This window comes from Mchenga conophoros, linkage group LG19 (assembly GCF_057382185.1).
Source record: "Mchenga conophoros isolate Kocher_MC1m ecotype Shallow Benthic linkage group LG19, M_conophoros_male_GT1.1, whole genome shotgun sequence".
Classification (NCBI taxonomy): domain Eukaryota; kingdom Metazoa; phylum Chordata; class Actinopteri; order Cichliformes; family Cichlidae; genus Mchenga; species Mchenga conophoros.
The window spans coordinates 29,352,949-29,375,852 of record NC_140544.1 but is presented as its reverse complement, the minus strand read 5'-3'; the positions used below and the strand labels follow the sequence as shown (position 1 = coordinate 29,375,852).

At 42.0% G+C, this 22,904-nt stretch overlaps 1 protein-coding gene across 3 annotated transcripts in view; it reads left to right on the top strand.

The window, feature by feature from the left end:
* kif26ab (kinesin family member 26Ab) overlaps nucleotides 1-13,318 on the top strand; it is a 68,113-nt gene extending 54,795 nt beyond the window's left edge. For all 3 annotated transcript variants that reach the window (XM_085257296.1, XM_085257294.1, XM_085257295.1), the window contains 11 exons: nucleotides 468-680; nucleotides 1,696-1,789; nucleotides 2,424-2,686; nucleotides 3,546-3,729; nucleotides 4,462-4,621; nucleotides 4,942-5,104; nucleotides 5,929-9,181; nucleotides 9,741-9,934; nucleotides 10,777-10,800; nucleotides 11,031-11,181; nucleotides 11,268-13,318. In XM_085257296.1, the coding sequence (XP_085113422.1) occupies nucleotides 468-680; nucleotides 1,696-1,789; nucleotides 2,424-2,686; nucleotides 3,546-3,729; nucleotides 4,462-4,621; nucleotides 4,942-5,104; nucleotides 5,929-9,181; nucleotides 9,741-9,934; nucleotides 10,777-10,800; nucleotides 11,031-11,181; nucleotides 11,268-11,449 (4,881 nt within the window). In that variant the 3' untranslated portion in view covers nucleotides 11,450-13,318. The remainder of the gene's footprint in view (nucleotides 1-467; nucleotides 681-1,695; nucleotides 1,790-2,423; nucleotides 2,687-3,545; nucleotides 3,730-4,461; nucleotides 4,622-4,941; nucleotides 5,105-5,928; nucleotides 9,182-9,740; nucleotides 9,935-10,776; nucleotides 10,801-11,030; nucleotides 11,182-11,267) is intronic.
* Nucleotides 13,319-22,904: the final 9,586 nt, after the last annotated feature.

Below are 22,904 nucleotides of genomic sequence, written 5' to 3'. Positions count from 1 at the left end.
GAGAGAAAAAGGAGAGTTAGGAGGTGGAACAACAGGCAGGGAGGGCATATGCTCCTGCACTCCCACGCTGGTGAGCTGTTCCTGGTCCAGAAAAAACAATCTCTAGTGGGATAATCCCCCAGCAGGGAGCTGCACACACACCGATTTCTAACATTTTCAGCTGTGACTTTCAATACTCACCTTGCTGCCTTTTACTAACACCATTAGCCAATGTGTTGACCCAGGGAGAGTTTCCATGGTAACTTTCAGTGTCCATCAGCTCTGACAAAGTGAACGTGATCTTAATGCACAAACGCTGAAGGACCTTCAGTTTGCAACTTTTATATTGAATGCCTGCCATATGTTTTTCCCGTCTCTTCGCTTAGTGCACTATAATCAAAATGTCTGTCTTTTTGTCGTGTTTTTGTGCCATCTCAATTTCTAACACACCGCTGTTCTCTCTTTTTGCTTATTTGATGTTGCTTTAGGTGAAAGTGATGATGCGTATCTGTCCGTCTCTGGAGGCTGCAGACTCCTCAGAGTCTCAGTCTTTCTTGAAAGTAGACAGTAGGAAGAAGCAGCTGACCCTCTACGATCCTGCGTCCAGCCCACACTCTAGTTCAGGGCACAGGAGATCCGCCACTGTGGCCGTCCCAAAGATATTTGCCTTTGATGCTGTTTTTACCCAGGATGCTTCACAAGTAAGGGCCAGTCTTTGTGTATGTGTGTGTGTATTAGAGCAAGAGAGCTATTTTTCTATTTGTTATCAGGGAATTCAGCCTCTCAAGGGCAAAGGGACGTCTTTATACTTGCAGGGTGTGACCAGAGGCTTAGAGAAAAAAATGCCTTTCTTGGGTCAAGGGGCATTCTTAGCAACATGGGCCTAACAGCTGGGCTTTTAAGCCCTCTACGGAATGATTTGAATCCACTCCACTTATATCTAACCACTCCTTTCATAGGACAGCTATATCTAACCTCAGCCATTTGGAAGACACAGCAGGCATAAGTGCTGAGATCAAAGTCAAAGGTCAGATATACAGTATGTTTAGTACATGTGACTTAGGAGCGGATCAGATTTGCTCTCTTCTCATATTAAGACAAACACCAAAATCTTTTAAGAGAATGACTCAATCTGTTTTTGCTCAAAGACAAAATTAACAGAAAATCCAAGGTACGGTAATCTGAAGTATTGTTTGCATGTCGCCATGGTGCAGCGAACTCTAAATAACTATGACAACAGAGTGTAGGATGTCATCACCTGTGTAGGATATCCAGAAAAACCTCAGATTTTTTGCCTACTTTGAGCAATTTTTTAAAATTAAGTAAGCTGCTGATGGCTAAAGACTAAATGTTTCTGCTACATAGTTGAGGCCAAGCTGCTAGATTGTGCTGCTGGGGCAGCACTGCTGGTGGCTAACAGTAACAACAAGCTGTTCTGCTGTTAGAGGTCTTGTTTGCTGTGTGATGTATGGGAAGGGGCCTTTGCTGCTGAAGCCTTGCCCCAGAGGACCTCTGCTGAAACAGATTGCCTCGACATGCAAGACACGGAAACAGACATTAACAAACAAACACACACGCACTTGAGTGATGAAAAATACTGAAACTAATAACATGAATTGGTGTAAGCAATGCCAAATGCTCACTGTGCCTGTTTTACAGTGTTCCTCGAATTGCAAACTGACTGTGAAGGGCCTGTCTCTTTGTGTTTTTCCACAGGCTGAGGTGTGCTCAGGGACAGTAGCTGAGGTCATCCAGTCTGTGGTGAATGGTGCAGACGGCTGCATCTTCTGCTTTGGCCAAGTAAAGCTCGGTAAGCTTCTCCACTGGCAACAGATTAGAGAAGTGCCTTTGTTAGCCAAAGAAAACTCTCATTGCTCTTTGTTAGCTACACTTGATGTCCACAATTGGCTTAGCGGTGCACTGGGGTGAGTCAAGGAATGGGTGATTGAAGGAAAAGGAATGGATAGTGAGTCTGGTGTGGGGGTGAGGGGTAAAGTGCTGCATTCAGGCTTCAGGGCTCAGTCTGTAATTAAAATCTTAGTAATTGGCCTGGCCAGTGTTCTTAGGCTGAAGGGCCTGCTTTTCTCATGCAGCTGTTTCCAGTTTCTGTAATTCTGTGCAGAATGACTGTGTCTGGAACAGGTCCCTGGATTAGCATTTGATTTAAAAGAAAAAAGTTATTATTATTTTATTTTTGCCTTTCCAAATATTACCTCAAATCCTTCACATCTGCCATTATTAATTTTTTTTCAGCACCATTTGTTTAGCAGAATAACCCTTCAGAAAATATCCAATGCCAGTGCCTATTTCTTTGTGAACTTCAGGCCTATTTCAGACAGGTTGATAAAAGAAGCAATTTTATTTTGAACATATAGTGAGTGCAGCCGGCTTCCACACACAAGGCAATATTTTTATCCCCCCCCCCTCCTTTCTTACATCCTCAGGCAAGACATACACCATGATTGGCAAAGACAGCTCCACTCAAAGCCTAGGCATTGTGCCCTGTGCCATTTCTTGGCTCTTCAAGCTCATCAACGAGCGCAAGGAGAAGACGGGCACGCGCTTCTCAGTCCGCGTGTCTGCAGTGGAAATCTTTGGAAAAGATGAGGAGCTAAAGGACTTGCTGTCTGAGGTGTCGTCCGGCAGCCTGCAGGAAGGCCAATCCCCGGGAATCCACCTGAGAGAGGATCCCATCTGTGGCACTCAGGTGAGAAGTGTTCCATCTCTCCACTTTTTCTTTGTTCACTGATCCTTTCATTCTCTCTGTGGGTTATAAAATATTAGTCTGACTGAGTATTGATCTTTTACTGTCTAGGCTCTAGCTCTTTTTTTCCCCTCAAAGATGTTTAAAGTTCTTCGAGTGCAATGTGTGTATATATATGTGTGTGTGTTTTTATCTCCCGTGACTTCCTACCCTACCTGCTCTTAAAACCCTTGCTTTATATTTTCTACCCAACCCTTCTGTGGTATTGATGGCTTTCTTCTTACCTTTGTATTGACTCTTCTGTCAGCATCCGTCAGAATCTATTACTGATGTATTAGTGTCAGCCCTCTATAATGCCATAGAAGTATTACTGGGTGTGTGTGTGTGTGGTGGGAGTGGGAATAGCAGAGGGGGGTTGTGACTGTATGTTTGAAGGCTCTCACAGGTGTTGCTGTCAGATGTTGTTTTTGGGGGATATGCATGGACTCTAACTTCAAAGGGTGTGCAGTACTATGAATCTCCCTCTTGCGCTTTCCTTCAGCAGCTATGTGTGCCTTCTCTCTTCTGCCTCCTCCTTCCTTTCCTTCTGTATCCCACCACTGCCATCATCACATCATGTTGAGGTGAAGAGCCCCTGCCTCCTGCTCCACTATTACCTCTCCTAATCCTCCTCCCACTGTGTGCATATCTGCTGTTTTAATAGCCCCTGAGACCCAATCTAATGGGCAAGAATTGTGTGGCAGAGTCCAATTAACTGGTTACCTTCTCTTTCTCGTTTCTCTCTGTCTCTCTTTCTTTTAAACATCAGTCCTTTTTCGGATACCCTGACCTTATTCTCTGGTTTTCCTTTCCCGCCCTTCAGCTTCAAAACCAGAGTGAGCTTCGTGCCCCAACTGCTGAGAAAGCCGCCTTCTTCTTGGATGCAGCCATTGCTGCCCGGAGCACCAGCAGACCGAATGTTGATGAGGACGAGCGACGGAACTCCCACATGCTGTTCACACTGCACATTTACCAGTACCGCATGGAGAAGACTGGAAAAGGGGGAAGTTAGTATTATTGCATTACTACTGCCCTGCAGCATAGGACCAGAAAGTTGTCCCTTCAAATTTATAGTAGAAAATTATAGAGTGAACCATGCGCAAGCAGCCAGATTAGTGAATGAAGTCCACACTTGCTCTAAAAAGTACTAAAATACAAGATAATCTAGATTAAAAGGCGCCTCCATTTAGTTATCACTAATTGTTGTTGGGTTTTTTTTAAAAACATAAGCTCTTTAGATGGCTAAGTGGATTTGATCGCACTTTAGCTTTTAATGGAAAATCGCAGGCTCTTTTTTGCGTTTGATGAATTCATTCTGGTCTCTGCAAAACAGAAATGTATTTGCATGCTTGTAATACATTGTGGTTAAGAGTAAGTAAAGCCTGCTGGTTTATGAACAACATCAATCACCAACAGGATAATGTGTAGCTCTGTGATTTACAAGGACAGACGCTGGCATTCGCCCTGTCTGCATTTTTAAATTATTCGATGGGGGACTGTGTTTCTAATTGTCAGTAGATTCTCTCGTTTTACGTGTCTCACCAAAGGAGACTCCTTGTTGCCATGAGTTACACATCTGGTGGAGGTTTAGCAGTCTGGCTGCAGTCTTACTCATAAATAATCCAGACAGCTCAAACACAGCTATGCCACTCCTGTCATCAGGGCACTTTGTACAGGCAACTTACTCCACATAGGGAGTGTCTGTTTTGCTCACCTGGTTCTTCTTCTGCCGTTGGCAGTGTCGGGTGGACGAAGCAGGCTGCACCTTATTGACTTGGGGAGCTGCGAAAAGGTCCTGAGTAAAAGCAGAGATGGAGGAGGAGGCTTGTGTCTTTCCCTGAATGCACTGGGAAACGTCATAATGGCTTTAACAAATGGAGCGAAGCATGTACCCTACAGGTGAGAACACCAACATGAGGTTTTAGAGTCGGCTGCGTTTTAGCTTCCAAGAAACTGTATCTATATGTTAATTGTTTCAGGCAAGTCACCGCATGTGTTGTCAACCTTGCAGGTTTTTCTGTGCGACTGTTCAGTTTGTTTAGTTAGCTGCACAACAGCTTTCACTGGGGTTGCACAAGATTATATTGTAGTTACTCAAGTATGAAAAGATTAATGACTTGTCATTTGGGAGTGTTTTTCAGCTCGGAGGATTTAACGTGCCTGCCCCAGTAAAATATTACTGGGCTGTTTGCTAATAACAATGTAAATGCTCCCTGTAGAGACAGCAAACTGACAATGCTGCTGAGGGAGTCCCTTGGCAACATCAACTGCAGAACAACTATGATTGCCCACATCTCAGATTCCCCAGCCAACTATGCTGACTCGCTCACCACTATCCAGCTGGCATCCCGGATCCACCGAATGAGAAAGAAGAAATCTAAGGTACGGCATGTAAACATGTGCAGTAACACACTGATAAACCGATGAACAAGCAATATGAAATTCCAGTGACACCACTAACGATGCATTTGTATAATTTAAGAACTTATTATAATCCTTATAAATCTTAATAAAGCTCCATTTAATGTTGCTCATTGTTTATAAATGATAAATGAAGAGTAATCGTTATTATTAAACATTATTTCATCATTAAGTGTTGCTATTGTAGCAATTACATTCCTAATGTTCATGCGTAACTTTAATTACCTTCATCATAAATCACAGCATTATTAAAGTCCTTAAATTTGTCTTCCTCGTGTAATTTTGGAGCTATTTCGCAAATGAATGTGTTAATGCTCCCACAAATGAAATATTATTAGTGCAGTAAGTCAGAGCTAGTTTCTCTCAGCTCCTCAGCACATAATCATGTAATCAATACCACCGCCTAAGGAAGTGTGTGATGTATTCCCTTAGATTAGGGAAATATATGCTCCAGATAATTAGGTGAAATGACAGCATGTATTTATTTAGTCCCCATTATAATTATGATGCAGGCCGCAGACAACAATTTGCATTATTGACATTAGTTTCTGTGGGGCTATTGATGTGCACTTTTAACCTCTAGATAAATATTGACCGGTAATATTATAGGAATTAAAATATGCTCTGAAATGGATTTTGCTGCAAACTAGTAAGATATGAATCTGCTCTAAATTATAAGAATTAAAGTGATTTTGTAAATTGCAAAGTCTATTATGTTAATTTTCCTTTTATCATTTTGTGAGATCATTTACAGATCTCTACTCTGTTCTAACTTGGTTTTGCAGTATGCATCTAGTTCATCTGGAGGTGAAAGCTCGTGTGAGGAAGGGAGGATCCGGAGGCCCCCCCACCTCAGGCCTTTTCACCCTCGAACAGTAGCCCTGGACCCAGACCTGCCCTGTTTGCTCAGTGACCCAGAATACTCCTCTAGTAGTGAGCAGTCTTGTGATACTGTTATTTATGTGGGCCCTGGGGGAACTGCAATCTCAGACAGGGAGCTTAGTGACAATGAAGGCCCACCTGCCTTTGTTCCAATTATCCCTTCTCTGAACAAGAAGAAGTCTGCAAAAGAGGGCCCTCTGGACAGAGACCATTTCTTTAAATGCAACACATTTGCTGAACTGCAAGAGAGGCTTGAGTGCATAGACGGCAGTGAAGAACCTACTGCTTTCGTTGGAGAGGGAAAACGATCCCAGGCTAGCCCCAAGATGGACAAATCTAAAGAGAGCCAAAGCTCTGTTTCACCAAAGACTGTAGCAAATATTTCTTACAACCAAGAGGGTATCTCACCCAAACAATCTCCTAAATCGGTCCCCCCGCAGCCATCTTGCAGTCCCAGTGCCAAATCTAAAGTTGACAGTGCCAAGAGGCAATGCATGCCTGTGGAAAGGGTACCATCAGAGAGTGTTCAAAATGTTTGCAGGACCAGGGCTGATGGTGAGAAGGCCTTGGTTTCAGAAAACAAGGTTAGTGCAAACAAACTGGCACCTGCCGCTGCCCCACCTACTGAACCTGTGGTGAGAGAGAAGATTTACTCCAGCAAGAAATCCTTGCCAAAGCCAGCCCCGCCTCCTTCACAGCAGAGAGAAAATACTGACAATGAGGAAAGATCAAGCACCAGAATGCCACCTGTTGGAATGAGCCACCAAGCTGCGAAAAGAAGGGATCCGTGCACTTCGCCTTTACTTAGAGCTCCGGTGGAGGTGTGCCAGGTACGCTCGACGTTGAGGGAAAGATGTCTGGACCGGGACATCCTTAGAGCGACCGTCACCCTGCAGCAGCCTGTGGAGCTGAACGGAGAGGATGAGCTGGTGTTCACTGTGGTGGAGGAGCTATCTATAGGCAGTATAGTAGATCAAGGCCGGCCATCGAGCATTATTAGCTTTAACAGTGACTGCTCTCTTCAGGCCCTGGCCTCTGGTTCTCGACCTGTCAGCATCATCAGTAGCATCAATGATGAATTCGATGCCTACACATCAGCCGCTGGAGGGTCAGAGGTGAACATTTCAGTGGTCACAGCCCCTCAGGAGGGAGGAATGGCGTGTATAGACAGCAGAGGTTCATCTATCAGTTCTTGGCTGAGTGAGGTTAGTGTCTGCACCTTGGAAAGCGAAGGGGCTCATTCCACAGACGTCTTCCTTCCACAGGCCAAACACATGGGCCCAGAGGCCACCGTTTACTTTGACTCCCTGGATATGTTTAATTGTGTCTCCTCGCCTAGAAATGCCAAGAACTCCCTAAATGACAGCGGATTTAGTTTTTCTGAACTAGACAGTGATAGCGCCGCCTCAAGCAAGCTGTCACTGACAAAGTGCCCCCCATCACCAGAATCAGCAAAAGGCTCCCTAAAATTTACATCTAAAATAACTAAAGCTCACTCGCTTAGCTCCTCCCCACAGGGCCCAACTATAGTCCACTCCAGTCTTCCCAGGAAGATTAAACCTACCTCATCTATCTCTCATAGCAGCAGCAGTAGCAGCAGCAGCAGTAGAGAGCCACTAAGGCAAGAGGTTAAACAGGAAGATCCTTGGAAGTGCATTGACAACCACTCTGAACCTCAATTTTCTGACTCCAGCAATACCAGCAAATTTCTCAGAAATCCCCCCAGTGGCATCCCTTCCAGCAAAACGTCCAGCAACACCAACAGTGTACCTCGCTCTCCCAATGTGCAGGGGTCTACCTCAGCCCAAAGGGTGGTTGATGGCTGTGAGAAATCAGCCAGCAGGAATCCACCCAGCAAAATGCCTCAGCTGAGACGAGGTGCCACCACCCTGGGAACAGTGCCCGTCATTCATTCCACCACGGACTACAAGGGAAGCCAAGATATTGTTGCATCTGCCACAAGCCTTAAATTTTCCTCTCTGGGGAAAAACAAGGCCAACTCACAGAAAGCGAGCAATTCCGCTAAACCCGACTGCACCATGCCTCCTCCTCCTCCAGTGAGAAAATCCAGTCTTGACCATAAAACGAAGACACTGCTGCCCCAAAGTGCCTTAAAGACAGCATATGGGGAGGCAGGAAGGACCTATGGAGCGAGGGCGGCTGTATCAGAAGATGAGCTTGAGGTATGCCACAGAGTAGACAGTTTCAAAACCTCCAGCCTCAACACGGCCAAAGTTACCTCCAGTTTGAAGGCCAAAGGGCCTAGAGGAGAGGCTGGGCAGCACTATGGCAGTCAGATATCACTGGAAAGGTGTGAAAGTCTGTCCTTATCAGGTTCCAGAGCTGCGCTTAGTAGAGAGAACAGCGGGGCAAGTCTTGGCAGCAGTAGTAGCAAATCAAGCAAGTCCATTTCGCGATTCGGTATTCCCAATTCATCCAGCGCTCCTATTGCTTCCTGTCCATCCTCCCCAAGTGGAGGAAATGTCAGCAAACCTGGACAGGTAAAAGCTTCTGTAAATCCTAGGTCATTGGGAGCTGTTAATGGTTCTAAGGCACGTTCACTATCAGCCAACAGCTCCAAGGGCTTAAGCTCCTCCACAAAGTCTTTGGCCGCCCCATCTACCAGAAACACTAATGCCAACCTCCCTCCTTCTGGACGGACATCGGCTCCTCGGACCACCGCTGCAGTCACCAGCAAGCCTGGAAGAGGCACTATCATGGGCACAAAGCAGGCCATTAGAGCTGCAAATAGCCGTGTGAGTGAACTGGCAACAGGCAACATATCAGGAAAACACGTGAAAGCTTCAGCAGACTCAGACAGTGGGAATGACAGCGGGGTGAATGTGAGTGATGACAAATCCCCAGTAGCCATGCTGCCTTCTCCATACAGTAAAATCACAGCACCCAGGCGACCTCAGCGCTACAGCAGTGGCCACGGCAGTGACAACAGCAGCGTGTTGAGCGGGGAGCTACCTCCGGCGATGGGACGCACAGCTCTGTTCTACCACAGCGGTGGCAGCAGCGGATATGAAAGCATGATCCGTGACAGTGAAGCCACAGGCAGCGCTTCCTCTGCCCACGACTCTATGAGCGAGAGCGGCTTCTCATCTTCAGGGAGAGCAAAGAGCTCCAAGTATCCCAAGAAGAGAGCAAATGGTGAGAAACTAATTTGGGATTTCGGGGTTTTACAAGTAATCTAGAAATGGGTAATATTCACAAATATTGTGATATACATTTCGTGGCACACACCCGAGTAATAAATATGTGCTGTCTCAGAGGAAATCAACCATAAATTTGTGGATCCATTGTTATTACAACCACAAATGGGCATTTCATCGGATTTTGTTTCCTTCTGAATCAGCAGCATGCATAATTCATACGTAGAGTAAATGCGAAAAACGTTAATGAATGTTTCAGACAAGGCATCTTTGATGTGTGTATTGATCAAATAAGAGTTGAACATGGGGATTTTTATGTAGGCCATTGTCTCGTGTATAACTGTTTCAATTCATGTAGGATAAACCAACCTTTTGAATCCACATATCTCATGAAACTCTTATAAGTATGCAGTCGCCACAGCTCAACCAACCACTGTAAAGCCTTGCATCACTTTATATCTCAGAGTGGGATTTATATATTTTTTTCTATAGATCCTAGCAAATGCTGCTGTTGTATGTTAGCAATCTAATTGGTGCCTGTCTGCCTGGTGCTTTAGGCTTCCAAAGAAGACGGCTAATCCCAGCACCCCTGCCAGACACAGCATCTCTGGGGAAGAAGGTGAGCACAGCAGGTCAGTGGGTGGACTTGCCTCCTATGTCTGGACCACTGAAGGAACCCTTTGAGATCAAGGTGTATGAGATCGACGATGTGGAACGGCTCCAAAGGCGCCGTCAGGAGGAAACCGCAGAGGTGAGCAGACACAGGTCACAGCTGGCTTGTTTTGCTGGTTTAGTGGTTCATCTTTCTGAACCCTGTTTTGGGTAAAGTGAAGTCTGGGTTGATGCCGTGTAAATCCCACTTGCTAAGCCTTAGCAGCATTTTGCATCTGCAACATCAATGCCATACATTAAGATACAATCACACTGACTTGCAGTGTGGGAATTTCTTAGCTCCCTTCTCCCCAGCTTCTTTTTAAAGAACAGGACAGGAATAATATGTCCCAGACGTCTGACCTTCAGCCAGCTCTGTGGCAAATCCTGGAGTTAAAATGTCTGCGTCTCCAGATTCCCAGTGCTTGGTATTTTGGCAGCACTCCTTGGGAATGTCAAGAGTTCAGTAGGCAATTACCAATGAGGGTTAATTGGTCTGAGTATGACTGATTACTCGCCTCACTGCTGAATGTGATGGTGATACGGTGGGGTGTAAAAATGAAAAAGAAGACTGCGGTGAAGAGATTGGTCAGAGAATGTGCGATGATTGCGAGGACACCTGACACCGACCCAAATCAGCTCAATGACAGCAGTCATCACTGTCTGCATTGCTGACTCCTCCTGGGTCATTAACTGTTTCCATGAAGTGCAGCTGGAGGGGGATATTTTTAAACTTATACATATGAAATCAATGACAGGAGGTAGTCTGATTTACTTTTCTCCTCATCATCAATGTCAATTTAGTTCTTTTACTGTTTTTTGCACCTATTACAAAATTCCAGTTAAAATCCATTGCAAACAGAATATGTTTTAATATATAACACTCTGTCTTGTCCAACACACTAACTTGTTTTATTGGTTTTTTTCCAATCCCGTGTTCAGCAACCATTCCAAGACGTTGACAAGGTGAGCTCGTTTTTCAGAGAAACTGATGTTTAATTAAAAGCAGCACAGACTGTATTACCAGCGAGCCAAATGTGACATACAAGCAGTATATTATCTGTTTGACTTTATTTCACATTTATCAATGAAGTTTACTGATAGCTTCTCTTTTTTATGTAATGCAACCGTTTGAACTTTTTAACTGCATTTTTGATAGTTACTTAAATCAGTATAATCTGTCTTTTTCCCCTCAGGGCCTGCTGTATTTTAACAGTAAGCTGAAGATGCTTGAGAGAAGGCAACAGCAAGTGAAGGAAGTGAGGGCAAAGCATCAAGTGTTATTGGAGGAGCTGGAAGACACGAAGGCCCGACTGATGATGGACCCCAGCAAGTGGATAGGAGAGTGTAAGTCACTTCCTTTGAGAGTAAGATGACAAATAAACTTTGGTAGCAGACAATGTAACTAAATCCTGCTTTCCTCATTCCAACAGTTGAGGTGGACCAGAATTTGGATAAAGAATCTCCAGAGTATCTGGAGGCCTTGACACAGGCCACAGAGGAGCTGGAGTTCTGCGTCAACCTGTGCAAGGCCCGTGTCATGATGGTGACGTGCTTTGACATCAGCATGTCAACACCTGGCACTCAGGAGGGGCTACGTGAAGTCGAAGTCTGAGGACAAAAGTAAGTAGGAGCGGGAAAGGAAAGGAAATGGAAGTGAGAAGAAAAAGAACGATGAAATGTAGCAGTCAGTGTGTAGAAGTCCCTGGGAAGAAGAGCAAAAGACGGAAGTGAGATGAGAGTGGATCTTAACATGTAAACAGAGGAAATCTTGACCACCTAGCTACAGTGCCTCATTACCAGGACACGGCAGAGGAATGACACATGAGCACAAACGCTGTTGCCTCTATGGCAAAGCAGTGGCCATCACCTACTCAAGAGTCAATGAACAACACCTGGAAGTGCCTTTTTTATTGTTTTGTTTCGAGTCGTTATTTTTCCTATGGCGCAGGTATCTTAAGCTTACCTACTCCCTGAACATATTGCTTTTAAGAAAAATATTTTATATTCCATTGTATAGTGTATTAAATGAATATGTGATGTGTACAAATGTCCTTTTTATGGGGAAAAATAAAGTAAAAAGAAAAAAGCAATAAGCTAATGTTATTGCTCTCCCAGACTGCCTTTTCTCTCGTTTCAAACCTCAGTCAGCATTTTATCCATGATCATTCAGCCTCCTGCGCCTTATGTTAACTCTCTGGTTCTGTAGTTTTCTAAATTTTCAAACTGGACTATGTTATTTCATCAAGGACTGTATTTGCTGTCATCACTCATCTCCTGCCAGCTGTCCTGTGAAAGCTGCTTGCAGGGTAGAGTGAATGTTTTTTTTTCTCCTCCAGTTGCCTTGTTCAAAATGGGTCTCAGTGGATGCACTTAGGTAGAGCAGCAGTTTTGTTGTGGGAAGGAGAGTTTATTCAAACTGTGCTTGCCCGTGTTTATCTCACTAAAATAAAAGTTTAAGCCAAAACATATCAATCAGAGGGGCACTGTGATGGACGATAAGTGATTGTTCTTGATTCAGCCATTCTTTCTGGTGCCTCAGTATGTGGTCATGCAACGTAACCTTCCCTCCACTCACCTACAATGATCATATGATGACTGGTTACACTTCTACCGGTGCCCATCAGTGAGCCCACTATTTCTCTAAATGGGCTTTGACTGGGGGCTTTTTATATACTGTAAAATAAAAAGGAGCACTGATGAGCACAAGTCAGCCAGTCTGTTAGACACTACTTCTTTTTTAAGTGCTACCAAGCCTCAGCTCTATGCATTCCAATACATTTACTGCAACTACAATAAGAACCTCATTACCGAGTAAGGGCAACCACCTAGTTTGTTCTCTTTTGTCCCTACTCTACTAATCTACTAATTATTGACGTTGATCTAATGTCTCAAACGAAGACTCCAGAATTTCTCCATGAAACGATACAGTGAAAAGCAAAAGATTGCGGCATTATTTAGCAAAATCAATCATGGCATCAGCTCTTCATGGCTGCCAGAATGTGCTTATGAATCAAACAGCTGACACGGAGACAAAAAAGATGATTGGTGAAAATGATTGTTGAGAAAAACAGACTGGCTTTGACGTATCTTGCTGTGTTTGACTTCTATATCTATGACAAATACGACTTTGTTTTCTTTGTTTTACAAAGATGGACTATCTCAGGCCCTCTCTGAAGATGCTGCATGAGATTTTTAATCACTTTTAAGAATGATTTCTACTCCATTTTTTACCATTCTAATTTTTTACAATAATTTCTGTGTGTTCACTAATGTGGGGTTATGCTCATGAATTAAAGAACTATTACCAAACCAAGACCTTTTTTCCAAGAAATTATTATATGTAAGGTCATATTTCATATCAAAACCCATATTTTCTAATACCTTTCTTTTTGTATAGGATTTTCAGACCCTGTGTATAAATGTACAATATGGCAGCTTGTGTTTTACTTTTACAGTACTTGTGAATAAAATGTTCCTTCCTACCGATGATTCGGAGTTGACTTTTTTCACCCTTTCATGTGTTTAATACTATTTATTCTACAATTATTTTCACAAAATTCCAAATAAATACCTTTACTACAGTGGTAGCTTAAAACAGCAACTAACCAGGAGAAACCTTTGCCACAGGATTACAAAACTAGACATGGCACACTTGCCCTTTTGTTTTATGTTTGTTTATTCAGCATCTTCTCTTTTAAAATGAATGCGTGTAGAAAAAAGTGCTTTAGTGAATGAGCAAGTTGTTACTCTATGGAAGCCCGTTTCCGCCACAAAAAAAAAAGTATCCGTAACTCGAAATTTTGAGAAAAGTAACTCGAAATTTCAAATCAGCGCTGCCGAGCAGTAATCTATGTGAATGACGTCATTTCCTTGTTACCCGGAAGCTGAAGCCCTCAGGTACAAATGCTACAGCTAAACTACCGGTATTACAGCCAGTCATTAGGGCACAAATTGCTGAGTATTTTCAGCTTGGCTTCACAAATGACTTGTGTTATTAGCTGAATCACATGGCGTTACTGTCAGCAAACGTACTCTCGAAAGCGCTAATTTGTTGCACATTCCTCTGAGCCATATCCTTCCGGATAACAAGAAAACAATGCCAGTCACATAGATTAATGATTGGCAGAGCCAACTCGAAATTTCGAGTTACTTTTCTCAAAATTTCGGGTTGATAACCTCGTTCAATTTTGAGTTACGGATTTTTAAAAAAATATTTTAATTTTAGTGGCGGAAATGGGCTTTCATATTACTCAGACGTATTCAGAGTATAAAAGCACTATATAAGAACCAGTCCATTTACTAGTATAGATCCATATACTTTTACATTCACATTGCTAATGATTTTTTTCCACAAAATAAAAAATCACACAACAGACTGTATTGTCCTCGTCTAATGAAAGCATTGATATTATTGTAACATCACCAAAGCACAGAATTTGTAGCACAAAGGATCAGAAGGCAGATCTGAAGACAGAAGGGGGTGTAACCAATAAAGTGGCTCCAGTGAATCTAGATTGACTTTATAGAAACATCTATTTATAAGTAGCAATCCTGATAATATTCAACATCTTCTTTCTCATGAAATCCTTATAAATTAAGGAAAAGTCCATTATACTGTTCCCTGAAGATTACAGTCCGCTATTATTTCCCCCCTTTTGTTGACAGGTAACTTAGCCGACTCTGCACTGAAATCATTTTCAGCAAAGGTCTAATTAGCCTGGAGATGAGAGTACCTGAGCAGATCATAAAACCGGTTAAATTAAATAGGAAGCAAGATGCTTAATGTCAGATCAAAGTGTGTTCTCACAGCAGCCAACTCAGTGTTCTTTTTTTCTACAAGGACATTATTGTTACCTCCCAAACAAATTATGAATTTGTAATTTGGCTCAGTTTTCCTCTCGTTTATCTCCATGTTTGCACTTTGCTTATGTGTTTGGAGCAAAAGAAAAACTAAGAGTGAAATGAGAGACATTGACATAAATGGACTTGCTGATTCAATGCAGCTACATTAATAGCAGCTACACGATACAACTGTCAAAATGTTGAATATTATGGAGCGGGGTAAAAAGAGAACGTGGAGGACTACAGCGATTAATTACTATCAGGAGAACCCTTGGCTCAGTGTGAAGTCCTGTTGAGTAATATGCTGTTGCTGTGTGGATGGAGAGCCAAACTGGACCCTGCTGTGCAGTAACATCTTGTCTCCCCCTTGTTAATTCTGTTTTGATCAAACACACGAGGAGTTGGTTTAGCTGACTGGCAAAGAGCAGCTGGTCACCGTGTTTATAATCAAATTCTGCGAATGACCCATGTGTGAGGTTTTGACACATTTCCACATCTTGTAAAGGTCACTGTATGGAAGAACCACATCAAATGCGCCACACACAATGGAGGCATATAAAATGTAGGAAACTGTATCCTTTAAAAAATTCTCAAGTTATTCTTTAGCCAGCAGTGATTTGGCAGAAAGTAAAAGCCTTCTGACAAATCACTCAAAAGCCTGTCAGCTCTGTACCTTGTTGCTCTTGGGAAGCGTGTGTCTGAGTGGAAACATTTGGCCAAGGCTGCTGCAGACGTCTGATGGCCCCTGAGCACAGTCAGCCCCGTATATCCCAGCCTACTTGCCTCGGGGCTCTGATCATAAGTAGGGGAGCTGGGTGTTGTGTGAGAATAAAAATGAGTTCACTGAGAAGTCAAGAGTCCCCCTCTCCTTCACCCCAACCTGGCACTGACCCTGTGAAGAATATATACTGACATTTTTATTTGATATTTTTTCATCAAGCACAATTCCAGTCTACTCAAATTTGAGTCCATTTTATATTCCTTTCTGTCTTCTTTGGTCTGTTATCTTGACTTCAGTACTCAGAGCGGTTTCTGCTGTCAAACTGTTTCAGAAGCTATTTTGTAATTGGGTTTTTTTTTCTCACTATTTCAACACTTAGAAGTTTAAATCCCCTAAATGTCAGCCTAAATCCTTAAAAGACACTTCCATTTAGATTAAGGAAAAACTCTAATTTTAATCTAACTGTATTTTTCATTTTAGGTGGCCTCACGTTTGCTGAAATAATGTGGATTATTACTAAAGCAGGCTTATTGAACCCTCACTCCCCCTGCAACCCTGTTAGGCTGTCTGAATGTGCCCAGGGCATTGTTAGTGTGGGTAGTTGCTCAGTTTTGGATTTACAGCCCTGCAGTTCCACAGATTGGTCTGCCTAAACCAAGCCTGCTCTTTGAAGAAGACCCATAAACCTGACCACATGCTGCCACTTATTCACAGTAATTAAAACAAGCTGGCGTCCTTAAATTACCAGAGCCTGGGCAAGATGTAAGCCTCACACAGTCGCTGGTCATGCTTCAGGGAAGTCGTAACTATTGACATCTCCATCCCTAAAATGGATTGCATGTGTGAGCAGTTTTGCACCGAGACAGAAACCTTAAGAATCCTGAAAGCTTCGCCCCATGCTCTAGATTTTTTCAGGATGGGTGGCCAGACAAATCCAGTAATTTGGCACTGAGCTTAGTTGATGCTAAAGGGAGAAAATCTAACAAAAGCAATCAGTTGTGTGAAAATGAATTCTCACTTTATAGTCAGAGTTAAACACATTTGCTCTGTGATTTTGCCAAACATCGGGGCTAGGCTGGCTCGAAAGGCCATCATCATTATAAGTTGTGTAGTGTGTGGCTAATAATTTAACATATTGGTACAAATTGAAATGTGAATAAGGTACCTTGTGTCACTATCACTGGACTTCCTGAGTCTGCATTCGAATTGCCTGGTTTGGATAATAATGAGTTCAAACGGGCTGTGAGCTGAAATGGTAATGAGTGTTTCGGCGATGATGCATACTCAGTCACACCTACATAACCTGATGCGGTCTGACTGTGAGCTGGCAGCTTTTTTCCTATTCATTATGCGGTCTGAAAAAGTAAGTAGAGAGGAATAAGTAGGGATAGCAGGGTGGGAAAATTCATATTTTTTGGCAAAAACATGTGTTCCTGCTCAGGTAATTTTCTCTGTCTTTGCGCAGTGAGTGAATAAATGTGACTACGGTGCATAAGATATTTTTATTATATCTTTTTTACATGCTTGTTATTCATTCAGCAGTCTATCCCGTATCATGGTTGGTCAGTACATGCAGTACATGATGCACTGACCTTGTCAAAGCATGATAAGGAGAACTACTCCTCCCCACCACGTGCACTCACCTTGTTTTATCTGTGGTCTTGTAGTCTCATGGTCCAGATTGCTTGTAGATAACCAGTGATTTACATAAAGGCTTTGTTTGGAAACACTGTTTTAAAATGCTTTCAGAATACTGATGTGAGGAGTCAGTGTGTAATGAATATTCATTATTTGGGGGGAAATAGGTTATACACAGTTAAGCAGAAAAAATAAATTATAAAATCATTGATTACAATGTTTTTTGGACATGTTGCAGCACGCTACAGTGAGGTTAATCACTTACATGCCTATCAAAGCGTTTGCTGTTTTTCTTTTTAAGGTTTCAGGACTCATATAAGCCTGCAAATTGCACTCAGGAGATTAGTGATCATAAAACATTTCATTATTCCTACAGAAGAGGTGAAAGTATTTGATTAAAAAAAAAAAAGCTCACTGAGATATTGTTGTTAATTGCATAGAGAAACAGCCATTCCATCAGGTTGTGCTCTTAACAGATGGGAAGGCGTGACGAAAAAGACCTTTTTTAATTAGTCTGTCTGAAGACATTTCTTCATAACAGACAGCCCCCTCTGTGTTAAGTCTGAGTGGCCACCAGGAAGGCTCTTAGCTGGCTCCCAGTAGCAACCATCTGGTGTACAGCAGAACCGGGGCTACAGGGTGGATCCTCACTCCACTGAGCCACCACATCACCCAAGGACGCAAGCAAAAGCTCATCCTGTAAGGTTTAGTCAGTTTAATCCAGTACCTCGCTGCTCTGTGTGATGATCAGGGGTCAAGCCATCAATCTACGCACCAAGATATGTAGTCCTGTAGAGATGGATCAGGCATAATGTAATCTTTGTGTTCTGTGTTAAGTATCTATTTATCTATTTCATGCTAATAAATCAAAGATTAGCACGAAATAGACAGATAAATGGGCTTACATTTATAATTCTCCTCATCTAAATTGTTCTGAAATAACAAGACACATTCAGAAGGTAATACTCATCATCATTCTGCAAAAAACCCCAAAACATTTTGTTCAGTATGAACTGTTTCTTTTTGCCACGTAGCTCAGCACATTTCAGTTGTAAGTGTATTAAATGCTCCATCCAGTTCTAGATTAACTGTAACTCACAAAATGCAAAAGCAAACATACTTCAGGCATTTGTGAAGTGTACTGATAAGATAAATTGGATTTCCTGCCCCTGCCTGGCACAAGTTATTATATATGCTGTTTAATAAGACCTCTGTTTTTAAAGCTCTGAATGCCTTCTGCCTTCTTCTTGCATTGACTCAAGCTCTCTGGCTACAAACCTTCAATTGTAAATTAAAAATCTTATCAGTGTATACTCTTTGATTTGTGCACTTAGCTGTAAGTGCAAATACCAAGTTATGGTTTTGTGTGCCAGCCTTAAAAACAGTGCACTTTTGAGGTCAAAAGGTACAAATGTAACCTCAGTTGTGTTCATAAGATCAAAAACAATCTAATTTCATGACATTTGGAGGTTAAAAGCAATGGATCCAGTATCGACACCCTTATGATGTCGAGTAAAACATAGTTTAAAAACAAAAATACTGAGGACTTTATTTGTTTCAGAGGAAGAAATGTTGGTATAATGTACTCCCACTCCCTTTGTCATTTTTTGGCATTTGCTTTAGTGTTCCTCTGTGTGATAGTTTTTTGTATCACATTCACATTTTGCAATTCTGCCTTGACTAAAAGAATGTAATCAAAAGACATGGTCCAGTATTCAGGTTCATTTCAATCACTCATAGCCATGTTCTATTTATCATGCTTTCACCTGGCAGTCACTCACTCCTTTAACGTGGGCTGTTTTCATTTACACATGTAGATGATGATTATATCTCTGAGGCTTTTTTTCTTCAGGTGTTTCCATTGCAGTGAGGGCCCATTCATTGTAATCATGGAGATGGAGCGCATTGTCTTGTCAGACGGTTCCAGAGGCACCATACTGGTGACAACCCAAACATGTCTTTGTGTTCCCTCTCTGTCTCCCACATTAGAGTGTGAATTGTGCAAGTTGATGACAGGAGGCTGTCAGTCATTGCAGTGTCTAAAGTGGAATACGTGCAAGTAAAGGGTTAATTAAACAAAATGCAAGACCTTTCTTTGCCACACCGTTCATACTGTAGCCAATCACATCCCAGGCGCACACTAATCAAACATAGACTGGCAGCTCTGTGCCGCGGCAACAGTTGCTCTGATGGCGGCTTGTCTGGCAGGGTGCGTATGTCCTGCTGTTTGCCTGTTGGAGTTGTTTGGCAGACCGGTGCGGTCTCTCTTTTCTTTAGCTCATATTCATTCACAGCCAAAAGAAGGCGGGCAAATAATGTGTTCTCTGAATTACTGACACACTGAATCATTCCTTCTAGTGTCTGGTTTGTGTAAAAATAGAAATAATTTTGTCCAATGTTTAATAAAGATTAAAGGAGTTGACAGATTTCAGTTACAGCACCTCAGTGTGTGTATATATATATATATATATATATACATATACATATATATACTCATGTAAAGGTCTACTAAAACAATTCACATGCACATGAATTGTTTTCATGCAAGTACATTATTATTTCCAAAAACTTCCAGTATGATGCTTATTTTTCCAGTGTACTATTCTTACTTGTTGGTTTCACATCTATCTGAAACTTTCCACAGTTGTCGATTGTCTCCCCACATTACATTTTGAATGTGGCTCTGTTAGCATGCTGTCAGTGCTAACTGTAATTTCCTATTGTAGTATGGCAATAAAAAAAGGCAATTCATTGGGTGTTGCGTGCAAGAATACTTAGGCTGACCCTTCAGAAAAGTGACAGAAAATTTGGTGTGCTTTGCTTGTGGCTGAGACCTTTTCGAGTTGGCAGAAGCAGCTGATTTAAATCCAATACAACTCTATAAAATACTAAGCACATAGCTTATAAAAGGTTCACAGTGCTACGTTTCCTAGTTTTCTTCTGCTTTCTACAGACCATCTTTAAGCTGAGTCCTCCGTATATGCTGACATCGACTCTTATCCAAAGCTTCAAATATGGAAAATACACGCCAGCAACACTGTCACTGCTGCCTGAACTGATACATATATTGATATAGTTTCCTTTTAAATAACCTCCTTGACCTATCAGTTTCACACATGCAGCCCACTCTTGTCACACTATCAGTACACCGTCACTATTGCAGCAGTAAACAGAAGTGTTCAGACACAGGGTACAGGCTTTGAATGACAGTGATAGTTTGTGAGAAACCCTGGAGAAAACATACATTTGTGAAATTGTAGAAGGATATACGTGGGTGACTGTTATAGCGAAATAAATTGTTATGAAGTGATGAATAGCTTATAATGATCTCTCAAAATCAGAAGATCTATTGACACCCTTTATTCTTCAGGAAGACTTGCTAATTATTTTTTATATGATTGTGTTGCTATATAGAGCCCCAGATAGAAGATAGTACAGTTACGCAGATCCCCAGAGGAATTAAAATCAGAGTAGAAAGCAGTTTTACAATTGTTTTGTTGCTATCATACATACTAATTCTGTTTGGTTAGCGGTGATATAGTACGAATTGTTTTTACAACAAGTTTTATTTCGAAATGTGGTACAAGAAAGTAATTTAACTTTAGTTCTCTAAGAAAAAAGAAATAAACTGGATGAAAATCCGCTGAGGATAAAACAAAACATAATGTCCTTGAAAGTGCTCAGCCTCTTTCTCTTCCAGACGAAGAACATTGTTCAAAACTGCAGTCGCGAGATTATTTTTGGTGCCAATTTCCACAAGGTAGTGTTCATTGTGTTTTACTATATGTTGTTCCATAGCAACCGAGATGAAATGGTTATATTGATTTTTCTCGGGAGCAAATTAGGCCTCATGTGGGAGTAAGCATGCAGTTCACTCTGCTTTGCCTCTGTTGTGGTATGAGCAACCTTCAGAAGATATTTCTTCCTTCTCTTTAATTACCTCTGGTTACTTGAATGGCAAAATCTGCCCTCATGATTAGCTGTCAGCTGTTTTAAGGCACAGTGCATTGATTACATCATGATCGCTAATAGAAGGTGAAATCTTCTCTATTGATATAGAAGACAATGAATGGAGGTTTTAAATCAACACGACCCCCACACATAAGCGTAGAGAATAAAGCAATAGCAAAGAAATAGCAAAATGTGTTATATGACCACATAGGTAGCTCATTCTTCATCACAATGTCTGAATTATTACCCCTGATTATCTGCTGTATGCACATCATATCTAGATTAATAAAATCAACCAAAGCTGTGAGTCTACCTGCCATATTTTTTTTAGCCTGAATTAATTATAAATAGATATAAAAAGCTGCAAAATAAATAATTTAACCTTAATTTAAACTGACATAACAAACACTCTGAGCCATTTCTCTGTTAACATGAGTTTTCATATTCAGCTTTGATTAGGTGGAGCTGCTGGAGCTGGAGGCACGTGCCACTGACTGCCCGATCGACAGTACGTTAAATATTAAACAGACATTGGCTGAACATCCTGCCACAGACAAGTTAGAGCACCATTTATAGATGGTATTCTTTGTTTATATGAGTCCATCTGAGGATTTGAAAAGTTTATTCTAGGCTTTTGGCTGCCTTAAAATAGGACTACAGTGCTGTACTGTTTTTTAAGAACTGTTTTTCAGCCTTTTATCTAGCCGTCCTTATTGATGGTTGTCTAAGTAGTACTATTTCAGATCATTTGGACACTGAACGTCTCCAATTTTCTACATCTTGCTTTTTTGCTCATTTGTAATCATTGATCTTCTCTATGGGAATGTGACTTGCCTGCTTGGACAGGTGTGTCTATGCCTTCTGGCATACGAGCCTCTGAAGCTCCACCATCCAGACTTTTTGCTTGGGAGACTTTTGGCGCTCGTATGGTGGTCCCTCCTTCCATCGCCGCAGCTCCTCAAACACAGTTGTTCATGAATATGGATGCAAGCAAGGCTCCCTGGCATCATTAATGTGCCACAAGCCCATATAAATCACATCACCGTAAAACCTCCAAATGCTCTGTTAGAGAAGGTAACAAGAAGACAAATAATTCTCGAAGAGAAAAAACCCCAGTCTGCTTTTATTTCTCATCCTTGTTTTGTGTTGTCTCAACATTACTTTACAGTTGTGAAGTAGTGTGCACGGCCTCAGATATCATGTGACATGGATGAATGCAGTAACACACAGACAGTATATCATGGCTGAAGTGTTGAGGGGCACTCCTGCACTGCTGCAGCTGATTTGAAGCTCTCCATTTCACTTTGAAAAATGAGCGCACATCTTCAGCTCTCTGTACCACTTCTGTGACAATCCTGTACTACTTTTTTTTTTCATATGATGGTCAGATTTTGCAGTAATATGTGATTATTACTATGGGACTCTATGGGAGTCCTATAATACTAATGAAATTTGACTCTTTATGAGAGGATTTAAAAAATTCACATTATCTCTCTTTCTCTCAGTGGAAATGCCGTACTTGGCTCGATGAAACAGGTTATATTTCCAGCAAGTGGAATGAGAGAGGGCAGTTTAAGTAAGCAGGTGAGTCTCAGGCAGACTTTTCAAAAGGTCTCGAGCAGAGGAGAACACAGGTGAGATTTAACTCGAGCAAACCGATCAGAAACTAAAGGTCTGGGAAAGCTATCATATGAGCAGGTTAACAACCTGGTGAGGAGTAGTGGTGAAGAGTTTAAATGCCGTGTTGATTGCAAGTGGACGACGTGTGCCTGCCTGGGATTCCTAGAAGACCACGCCCACCACTAGAAGAGAGAGAGGTTAATAGCCATTCAAGTACAGGTGTATATAGCCGCTTGTTAAGACCTACTAACCTGATTCTGTAGTGTTCTTGAATGGGATCATTTTGACTTTGGTC